Consider the following 11,812-nt stretch of genomic DNA (forward strand, 5'->3'; position numbering starts at 1 on the left):
CGTATCACTGTGGAAGGGGGGGATTAAACTTTCTGTTTCTTTTGCTGTTATATCACTTCCTTCACACAGGAGCACACACTGTAGTCAGGGGAGAGCTGTAGTACCGCCTGTTGATTGTGTAACTGCTTCTGTTTGTGGTCAACATATTGTACTGATGAAGGGATTCAAGAATATATGTGTGTGTGTGTGTGTGTGTGTGTGTGTGAGTGTTTGTCTTTGTTTGTCTCAGTCTGTGTATATCTTCTCTTAGACTTACAGCATTTCCCATTGTGCCTTTGTCCATTTCACAAAAGGATTTTTATGAAATAGTGGCTGAAAATCCGTCTTGACATCCATCACCAGCCATCCATTATTGCCATGGCAACAGTCCATGATGATAAACATGCTGCTTTTCATGCTTGGCCAATATGATTGACAGGTCGTCTCCACCCACCAATACAGGCAGTATTAATTATTCCACACATCTCAGGCAGACGCAGACATTAGTCAGGGTGAATTGCTGATGAGCTCACACCAAGGTGAACACACCACTGAACCCTGTTTTTTTCGAAAACGACCGTGCAACACATGGGCGTCCTGAAAAGAGACACAACTGCAGATTGTGTTCTAAAAATCAATCATGCAATAATCCCTCCCTAACCAGAAAAGCGGCTCATTTTCTGTTACAAATAAACACAGTAATTTCATTACCTGCTCCTTCTTCTACATCAACCGCAACCCCCCTACACCTTTTCCTCCATGTTCATCCCCCACCCTCCGTCCTACTCCCCACTTCCATCCCCCACTGCCTCCCCCTCTCAGTATTTCCCCATCAGTCTGCTAATGCGACTCGCAGCATTGCCCAGTGCTGAAGTGGCACGTATGCCAAACAATTATCCAACAGTGTTCTGAAGGCTGCTCAAACACAATGTGCCTCTTTTTATGTGTGTGTGTGTGTGTGTGAGAGAGTGTGTGGGTGTGTGTGTGTGTGAGTGTGTCTGTGTGTGTGAGAGAGAGTGTGTGGGTGTGTGTGTGTGTCTGTGTGTGTATGTGTGTGTGTGTGTGTGTGTGTGTGTGAGAGAGAGTGTGTGGGTGTGTGTGTGTGTGTGTGTGTGTGTGTGAGAGAGAGAGTGTGGGTGTGTGTGTGCGTGTGTGCGTTTGTGCGTGTGTGCGTGCGTGTGTGTGTGTGTGTGTGTGTGTATTATATGTGTGTTAAAGAGACAGACAGAAATAGTGAGCTGCTGCATGAGATTTTATACATGGCTGTATATTGACGTGTCTTCACCTTTGTTCATTTTTATTTTGTTGCATTCATATTCATGTCTGTTTTATTTGTACAGATCTATGTGTGTATGGGTGTCTGCAGGGGTTTTGTGTGTTTATGTGCGTGTGCATACATAACAGTGTGTCTGTAAATCTCCCCGTGGGGATTCCCCTGTCCTTTAGCTCCTACAGGGGAGTCATGCTCAACCTCCCTCTTCCTCAGCTTCCCTCCCTTCCCTTTATCTCTTATTCCCCCCCCTCTCACACCTTTTGTTCGACTCAAAATCTTATGACTGGAGTCTCATATGCTTTAAGGATGGATGGATGAATAATAAAATAGGAGTATTTTATTATTATCAAATCAAACTTCAGACTTTTGATATTTTAGGCAGATTAGTAAAGAAGTTTTGACCTATTCCAATCTATAATGTATTCATGCTTTGTAACCCCACTGTGAATGGGTATCATCTACAAAAAGGAGCAATACTTACTGGGGATAAGGAAACATCTTGTTGTTGGGTTGCTGTGTTTTTGATATAATCTAGTTCATTCTGTAAGGTTTCATAACCTCAGAGGTTTAGGTTTTCTCAATTAACTGTAGAGAGGAGCAATCCTGCTGCGATAGGAACTACAAAAAAAAAAACTCAAAACAACAAACTTTGGGTGCGCTGGTGGCGCAGTGGTTAGTGCGCGCGCCCCATGTATGGAAGCTGTAGTCTTCCAAGCAGGCGGCCCAGGTTCAAATCCGACCTGTGGCTCCTTTCCTGCATGTCGTTCCCCACTCTCTCTCTCCCTCATTTCTGACTCTATCCACTGTCCTATCTCTCAAATAAAGGCAGAAAAAGCCTAAAAATAAATCTTAAAAAAAAAACAAAAAAAAAAAAAACTTTGAATCAGAACCTCTTGAAACAAACATGTCACTGGGCACTCAATGTAAAAGTAGGAAAAACAAGGGATGCTTTCAGACAAACTCTTGGTATCATAGCCTCTGTAAACACAACAAATATGTGTCAATAAATATAAGGGTTTAAGGGACACTAAAAGCAACATCTTAGACATGATTATTTACTAGCTCGTCTGCATTTCATTTATTGTCAAACTGCACTCCTGTTTCTCACACAAACTCAAATTGCACTGGGCTTTTATTACACAATTGTGTGTGCGACTTATCAAAAATAAAAATAACCCGAGGAGACTTGTGAAGATTGTCATTTAAAAATGGCCAATCAAGACACTTTGAGGCTCTGTCTATCTCTGTCCATCCTGCATGTTTTGCTTGTCTTCCTGCCAAACCCAACATGTCAATACATCATGTTGTATAGATACAAAAGTATCATATCTTCATCTTACATCCAATCCATCACTTTTTTTTCTCTGGTGAGTACTCATGGCCAAAAGTGGTGATGCAGTAACTCAGTCCCTACCCTTAACCCACCCCTCCCCGCTCCTTCCTTCCCCTCTGCTCCTCCTTGTTGCCCTGCTCCCTCCTTTCCTCCTCCCTTCCGTCCTTGCTCCTCTTGCAGGGCTGCTCCTGGCTATAGCCTGAAGAGCTGCGCCCATCCTGTCCACCCCTCTCCACCCTGGAGTCCTCCCCCAGGATGTTGAGCCCCATCCAGGTCCTGTGCTCCGACATCACCACCCTTTCTCTGGAGCCCGAGCCGTTTGCCTCTTACACTGAAGGTGTGTGCTCTCTCCTCTTCCTTCCCAAAGGTCCTATCTCTTTAGTTTCCCCACATGACCCCAGAGTGACGTGTGAGACTGACTTGAAATGTGTCCCTGCGTGTGGGTGTCTAGATGTCAGAGTGTGTATCTGTGATTGGATTGAGAGTGTGTGTGTTTGTGTGTGTGTGTGTGTGTGTGTGTGTGTGTGTGTGTGTGTGTGTGTGTGTGTGCATGTGCGTGTGTCTGTGTGTGTGAGGGATTAGTGTGAGCCACATGAATTCTGTCTGGTTGGGTCTGAGTGTTAAAAATATCTTGAATATCACTTTATATCTTTCTGTTAGCCTCATCCTTTTTTGTATTACTATTTTTGCACCTGCCTTTTTTTTTTCTGTCTCAGTCTGCGTGCTTCAGTGTGTATTCTGCGTGCATGTTTGTGAGGGATTGCGAATGATATCTTTAAATAGCTTGACCAGACGACACCTAGTCTCCTTAAAAGAACAGCTACTCCAACATCTCCCTCATCACAACCATGCAGACAAACATCTAAAGACACACAGTCAAAAGCCCTGAACAAATGTACAGTGTGCATGCACTATACAGACGTCGTTACACACACACAGATGGGACTAAAAATGGTGTTTTGCTATTTACTGATTCATGATTACATGTTTTATATTAATTAAAAAGTTAAAGTTAAAAAAAATATGCATCTGTGCAGGTGGATCCTGCCAATTTTATGCATTTTTTGACTACAAAAAGACAATTCCTCAAAAGCCAAATTCCCTTGCAGAAGGATTTTTGTCAACTAATCATTACTGCTCTATAAAAAGAGAATGGTTACTGTGACAGTGTCTAAAAAGGAAGAGGAATTTCTGAATAGAGGATTTCATATCATTATTTATGGCATATTACTTTAGCCATAACACAGTATCAGTATATGTTGAGATTGGGTTTGAATAAGCAGCACTCATGATCTTTTGAATGTTAAGCGTTTTTCATACCTGCGCTTAACACTTGAAATACTCCGGGTGGAATTTCAGGGTGAGCTGCACGTGTGAACACAAATAGTCAAATTTTTCACTCTGACTTTATCTGGAGTTTCTCCTGCCGACCCTCTAGTATTTTCCCTGCATGAAGCTCGATTGAGCGGATGTAAGACTGCAGCAGGATATAATCAGGAGAGTTCACCTCGAGCTAGTGAGAAGGGATGTAGATTCCCTGCGAGGGGGCACAACCATGGACTGTATCATGTATGCACACGACCGTTGCCGTCTCTGTACATGTACTCAAACGGCTGCATTATGGTTTCTGTTCGCCAGTATGTTATCCTCCTCTCTTTAGTTGATATTGTGATTCTGTGTAAGTACACATAGCATTGATATAAAGACATTATAGAGTTGTACAGTGGACTCTGTTGCTTCGTCGACCACTTACATGTCATTCTTTTTACCCCCCCCCCCCACCCCCCCCCCCCCCCCCTCCCTTCCGACAGGGAGAGTCTGCCGCTGTGAGTTGCATGTGTGAACAACCAGATCAAGAGGATTTCAAGGGGCAGTTCTCCTGAAATTCTTTAGAAATTTTCCGGACAGCATATTTGAAAACAGCTATAGAGTGAAAAACAAACAGATTTGTATTCAGGATCAATCCCACATCGCAGTTTTGAGAATTGATGCAGTTAGAAGACGTCTTTGAAGTGCTGCGGAGTAGGACTACACGTGTAACTCACACTTGCAGCTGAAGCTGGTTCAGTTTGGGAGTCTAATTGTTTGTGTCCATAACCATTAGGCTCACACCAGCTCTGCTCCATTGTGCCGATGTGTGTTTGGAGAAATGGCAGATTCCCTGCTGTGCCGGGCTTAAATCACTCCTCCACACACATGTGCACCTCTAACGCAAACACATGCACCTGACGTTTTTCCAGATAACTCCAAAACTGCTGGATAGGGATCAATTTAACATCTCCCTCCGGCACTCTCCCCCCTCATCTCCTTCTCTCCCTCCTCTTCCCCTTCTCCCTCCATCCCATTTATTTCTCTACAGGATAATTGAGTACACACACTTGTGCACACGTACACAGGAAATGCGGGCTGCTTGAGCAGCAGCATGCAGACACACACACACACACACACACACACACACACACACACACACACACACACACACACACACACACACACACAAAAAGACAGACATCTCCTGCTGAGTGCTGACTGGTCCTCGCTTTTAAGGAGTGTGTATTTGGCTCGGCTTTAATGGTCCGTGTTTACTCAGACCTAAGATATCTATAATTGGGACGGTTGGATGTCTGCTCCCCTCTCTGTCCCCAAACCAGCATTACAAAAAAAAAAGAAAACCCCCCTCCCTTGATACTGCCTCCTCTCCTCTCCTCCCCTCTCCTCTCCTCTCCTCTCCTCCCCTCTCCTCTCCTCTCCTCTCCTCTCCTCCCCTCCCCTCTCCTCTCCTCTCCTCTCCTCTCCTCCCCTCTCCTCTCCTCTCCTCTCCTCTCCTCTCCTAGTGTCTTTGATTATTGTCATTATTAATCTCTCAAGCCCCAGATGACATATTCAGATTGATTGTTATGTAAAACTAACTTTCTGACACTCTGCTTTGTTCAGTCTAACCATTACCATCTTTAGAGCGCAAGGAGACATCTCAAAATTGTGGGGTTTTTTTTAACCATCATCCCAAAACTGTTCCCAAAAATTGTCATGATAAAAATGATATAAAACATAGAATATCTCAGCTTTATTAAAAGACGGATCAGGAATCAGCCTCCGGCGTAGTGACTTGAAAACACTGATAAATCACCTAAAATAGTCTTTGTTTCATCTTCTATGTTGAGGAGCTGCTGCCTCTTCACAGTGCTTTTGAGTGTTTGCTTGTTTGGTGTTTATCACTTTTGAGTGTGTTTAAAGGATCTCTGTGTCTTTGGGTTCATTCATGTTTGTGTGCTGTTGTTTTGTATTGATGTGTACTGTATGTGTGGGCGCCTGTACTTGCAGTCACAGCGTGCGTCCCTAGCTCCTGTAGCATCACAATGAGTCAGACAGGCCTGCTGATGCTAATGGACTGTCTGTTGGAGGCAGCCACAGCTTACTTGCTATACTGTAGCACACACACACACACACTCACATCCACCCTACAATACACTGATTTACAGCTTGAGCTCTTGTGATGAAGCTTGTTTCTGCAGTAGTTTGTATTATGACTCGTTTTATTCTGTCTGCTGTTTTTTCTAATAAAGAGCATCAGAGAGCCAGATGGGTGTGTGAGCTGTGTGTGTTTGTGAAGGTGTGTGTGTGTGTGTATGTGAGTGTCTATTAGTAAAAGGGAGAAGAAAAGAAAGATGAAGTGGCTTCAGATTGAGAACAAACAGAGGATGAGAGAGGAGAGTGTGTGCTCCATATTTTATTCAGCTTCACTGTGTGCCACTCACAGAGTATTGCTTAGCTTAGCTCTTTCTCTGTGTCACATTTATCTGTAAATGTGCACACACAGAACATCAAGCCCACATAGTAGATGTATCTTTATGTTAAGCTGCCAAGTGTGCATGGTTAGTTTTTATTTTTTAAATTTCACTGCATGTGTAGGTTGTTTTTTTTTTTAAACTCGTGTCATCAGTTTTGAGTGTGCATTAATTATGTGCACATCCTCAAGTTGGACCCCAGCTCCCTCTGCATCTCCTGATATTAATTTATTAATTTAGTTTGTCAGTGGACAAAACTGCAGCACCATAATTATTCTTCAGCACTCCTTCCTGCGAGAATTGGATTGATGAATCCCACTTCCTCCTTTCCACCAGATTGCCTTATACGGCTAACCGCTACGAGTACTGCTGCTACTGGTTGGCTCTGCCTGTTTCCATGGCAACCCCCTGTTCACCGAAGGACCACCCCCCCCCCCCACCCCACCCCCACGGCCTCTTCCCTCCACCTCCCTTTTTTTCCATCCTTTCCATTCTTCCACTACCAGCATCACCACCAGTACATGCAAGCTAACCTACAGCTAGGCGGCAGAGTGCAGTGGGGGAGGGATGAGGTGGAGAGAGAGAGAGAGAGAGAGAGAGAGAGAGAGAGAGAGAGAGAGAGATGAATGTGGTTGAACAATCAAGAAGAAGATAAGAGAGTGAAATGGGCAGAAAAATTATCTTGGGACAAGAGATGAGTAAAAAAATCTGAGGGTGTGTGTGTGTGGTGGGGGGGGGGGGGGGAGACTGAAACCAAAAAATGAAAATAGAGAAGGTTCTACAGTGACCAAGAAATCACAAAACAGTGAAAAAAATGACGGAAAGGGAGAGACAGAGAGTGGTAACCAGTAATACATGAAGTGTGTGACGACCAGAGTGTATGAGGTTGTGTCGGTGTTGAGAATGAGGAGAAGTCCCTGCCTCCCTTCATCATAAAAATCTCTCTCCCAAGGCCACTGCAGAATGGATGGAGAGGCTCCAGATTTGAATCAGTCAGACCCTCAATAACACACTCTATTTTTATGGACAATGGTTTGCTGAAAAATGAGCTCAGTGGACTCAAGCTTGTGAAATGAGTCTCGTTTTAAAATCAAATCTGTGACATCCTCAGGATATTATTTATTTGGTGGACAGCGGTGTTTGAGTTTTTGCTTTACAAATATGTCTTTGAGGCAGAATGGGTGTGTAGGCTTCAACACAGTCAGTCCAAATGCACTTTGTTAGTCTGCCTATAGATGGTACAGCTTCCGTCTACATTTCCTTAAACATCATTTGGAAATACGGCTAAGAGGGCTTTGTGATTTTTCAGGTAGCATTGGTTTGAAGAATGTATTTTTCTTCACAGTTTGTTATGGTATGAAAGCAGTTTTTTCCTTGTCTTTGATCGTCTTTATACCAGGTCAGTGGTTCCCAACCTCTCTCCTTGCAGCCCGCCCCGTACTTAGATACATATATATATATATATATATATAAGAGAAGCTGAGACTGCCCAGGACCCACAAGAAAAAAACTGATTCAGTTCTGTCGAAACATAGCATAAAAGTTGATTGTCTTCTTGAATGAATGCGACTGACTAATAGGGCTTTCACACTTGCAGAAAACTCCTGAAAAACTCCTGATATTTCCAGGAGGAGCTACATCAAACATCGCTCAGACTTCACCCGGAGTTTCTCCTACCAGACCCCTAGTATTTTTTCCGCTGCGGAAAAGTCTGTATGAGCGGATGTGAGAATGCAGCAGGAAATGATCCTGAGAATTCACCCCCGAGCCAATGGGAGAGGGTAGTGATTACTGCGACTGCTACACGTTGCATAGTGTATGTACGCTACAGCTACGATCTCCGTGCACGCAATTAAACGGCTGCATTATGTTTTCTGTTCGTCAGTATGTTGCTCTCCACTCTTTTGTTGATATTGTCATTCCATTGATATTAAGGAAAATATTCCCATTATAGCATCATATAGCAGAATCTGTTGCTGCTTCAGCTACTTCCGCGTCTTTTTTTTTACGTCACGTCTTACCTCAGGAGACCCCCCCGACCCCCCCGACCCCCCCCCCCCCCCCCCTGACAGGGATAGTCTCCAGCTGTGAGGAGCATTTGTAGCCGGGTCAGGATGAAATGATCTAGACATTTTTATGAGTGCATATGTGCAAACGGCTGAAGTAGCCTGATACTTTTGATTGAGGAGAAATGTTTCTTTTACACAGTTTTATTCTACACACCTTTGAATGAACAATCCAGTAAGTGTGTTATCATGATTTTAAATAATTTGTGCAAATTTAATTTTGAGCACCCCAGAGCAGACAAAGCCCCTCTTTGATCTTTAGCACTCCCAATCGGGGGGCTTTGACCCCAGGTTGGGGACTAATGTACTAGGTCTTTGTCTATGTTTGGCAGTAATGAAGTAAATTGTATAAATTACATCTAAAGCAAAATTTTCTGCTAGATTGCATGATATCGTCTTTAAAAAAAAAAAGTTCTTGCAGAGTGAATACAATTGAAGCTGTCTTATTCATCTGATTGCATGTCCATGTTTTAACGGTTTCTTGTTCAGGCGCAGGCGTTATTAATAGTTCACTGATCTAATCATTGTATAGGATTTACACTATATAAATATAGCGACAGACTTACTGCCCCAAAGCAGCTAAACTGCTGAACTAAAAGCTGAACAAGTCCCTGGATCCTTCCGTTGGTGAATATATATCGTTAAGAGAACAGCACAGGCTTTTTGATGGCAAAACCTTGAGAACGTGTTTTTTTGGAACTGTGGTTGATTATGATCATCTCAGAAGGACACCGCTATGACTGCGATCATCATGGTGGTCAGACCCACCAGCAACTCACTGTGCTTAACATAGCTGAATTATAGTATGAAAAGTATGAAAACTGTTCAACCAAGGATCTGGAACTTCACTTGGCTGAATATTGAGTTCACTTCTGATGCTTGGTATTAACACATTAGTGACTTAAAAATAAATTAGGTTCAATTGTGGTAGATAAGCCGGATTGATGTTAGAATAGAAATCAGTTTAATGACGTTGTGAAATATCAACACACGATGATCAATTTGTCACTTTTACTCGAGCCTGACCACAATGGGATCACAGATATGTGTCAAATAGTCTGATGTGTATCTGAGGAGCCTGATGCAAATTTTCGACTTTGGTGGACAATAAAGACCTGTTCTATTCTATTCTGTTCTATCTTAAACAAATAATTATATCAAGAATAAGTTAAGGTTTTTTTTATATATTATCTTGTAGTTCTAGTGAGATGACTGTCTGCTGTGATACTCTGAAACACTGCAGACAGAGCTGAACGTTTTTGAAACAATGATTTTTAAGGGGTCCTGCTCTACATATACATAAAGGCACCATACCTGAATAACATTTAGAGGCATTTCTTCAAATGGCATTTAAAATATAAACGCATGTCTTAACAATCATCTGTTGTCATGGCTTCCTTGTTTCAAAGGCCCAGCTGACTGAAAGGCAAGCCGTGCTAGTTTGACAACTTTCAACACTGATTGGCAATTGGGACAAATGATACTTTGATGACACTGCTTTTATTGATTCTGCATGGAGTCATTCTCAGTTTTCTTTGGGGAGAAAAGGGACACCTGCACAGGATTTCCCCAACATCCCATCTGTTTTATTCTTGTCAGTTAGTCTGTATCAGTCTGTCTGTCGTCATCAACAGTAGTCTGTGTATCCTGTTTTCTTTCATGTGTGGCGTAAGGTTATTTAACATGTCATTTTATTCCTGCTAATGGACATAATGCTTTGATCATATTGCAACTTTGTTCAATCAATCAAGCTTAACCCCCTCTCAACCAACACCACCAACACCACCACAAACACCATCACAAACACCACCAACACCATCACAAACACCACCAACACCAACACCACCACAAACACCATCACAAACACCACCACCAACACCATCACAAACACCACCAACACCAACACCATCACAAACACCACCAACACCAACACCATCACAAACACCACCAACACCAACACCACCACAAACACCATCACAAACACCACCACCAACACCATCACAAACACCACCAACACCAACACCATCACAAACACCACCAACACCAACACCATCACAAACACCACCAACACCAACACCATCACAAACACCACCAACACCAACACCATCACAAACACCACCAACACCAACACCACCACAAACACCATCACAAACACCACCACCAACACCATCACAAACACCACCAACACCAACACCATCACAAACACCACCAACACCAACACAAACACCACCAACACCACCACCAACACCACCATCACAAACACCACCAACACCATCACAAACACCACCAACACCAACACCATCACAAACACCACCAACACCAACACCACCACAAACACCATCACAAACACCACCACCTACACCATCACAAACACCAACACCATCACAAACACCACCACCAACACCATCACAAACACCACCACCAACACCATCACAAACACCACCAACACCAACACAAACACCACCACCAACACCACCACCAACACCATCACAAACACCACCACCAACACCATCACAAACACCACCAACACCAACACAAACACCACCACCAACACCACCACCAACACCACCAACACCACCACCAACACCATCACAAACACCACGAACACCAACACCATTACAAACACCACCATCAACATCAACACCACCACCAACACCATCACAAACACCACCACCAACACCACCAACATCAACATCAACACCATCACAAACACCACCACAAACACCAACACCATCACAAACACCACCACCAACACCACCAACATCAACATCAACACCATCACAAACACCACCACAAACACCAACACCATCACAAACACCACCACCAACACCAACACCATTACAAACACCACCACCAACACCACCAACATCAACACCACCACCAACACCATCACAAACACCACCACCAACACCACCAACATCAACACCATCACAAACACCACCACAAACACCAACACCATCACAAACACCACCACCAACACCAACACCATTACAAACACCAACACCAACACCACCAACATCAACACCACCACCAACACCATCACAAACACAAACACCACCACCACCACCACAAACACCACCACCATCACAAACACCACCACAAACACCAACACCAACACCACCACCACCACCAACACCATCACAAACACCACCAACACCAACACCAACACCAACACCACCACCACCACCAACACCAACACCAACACCACCACCACCACCAACACCACCACCAACACCATCACAAACACCACCACAAACACCAACACCACCAACACCATCACAAACACAAACACCACCACCTCCACCACCACCTCCACCACCAACACCATCACAAACACCACCACCAACACCAAAACCACCACCACCAACACCATCAC

At 43.7% G+C, this 11,812-nt stretch overlaps 2 protein-coding genes across 4 annotated transcripts in view; one reads left to right on the forward strand and one right to left on the reverse strand.

Annotated features, from left to right (window-relative positions):
- The window catches only part of selenoh (selenoprotein H), a 291,866-nt gene that overhangs the window by 159,564 nt on the left and 120,490 nt on the right, over positions 1 to 11,812 (reverse strand). The window lies entirely within an intron of this gene.
- Positions 1 to 11,812, forward strand: part of LOC132981923 (serine/threonine-protein phosphatase 2A 55 kDa regulatory subunit B gamma isoform) — a 28,109-nt gene that overhangs the window by 1,867 nt on the left and 14,430 nt on the right. For 2 of the 3 annotated variants that reach the window (XM_061048056.1, XM_061048057.1), the window contains exon 3: positions 2,766 to 2,922. The exons of the other annotated variant lie outside the window; for it this stretch is intronic. In XM_061048056.1, the coding sequence (XP_060904039.1) occupies positions 2,841 to 2,922 (82 nt within the window). In that variant the 5' untranslated portion in view covers positions 2,766 to 2,840. The remainder of the gene's footprint in view (positions 1 to 2,765; positions 2,923 to 11,812) is intronic. 3 annotated transcript variants of the gene reach the window in all.

The sequence above is a fragment of the Labrus mixtus genome, chromosome 10 (genome assembly GCF_963584025.1).
Source record: "Labrus mixtus chromosome 10, fLabMix1.1, whole genome shotgun sequence".
NCBI classification, from domain to species: Eukaryota; Metazoa; Chordata; class Actinopteri; order Labriformes; family Labridae; genus Labrus; species Labrus mixtus.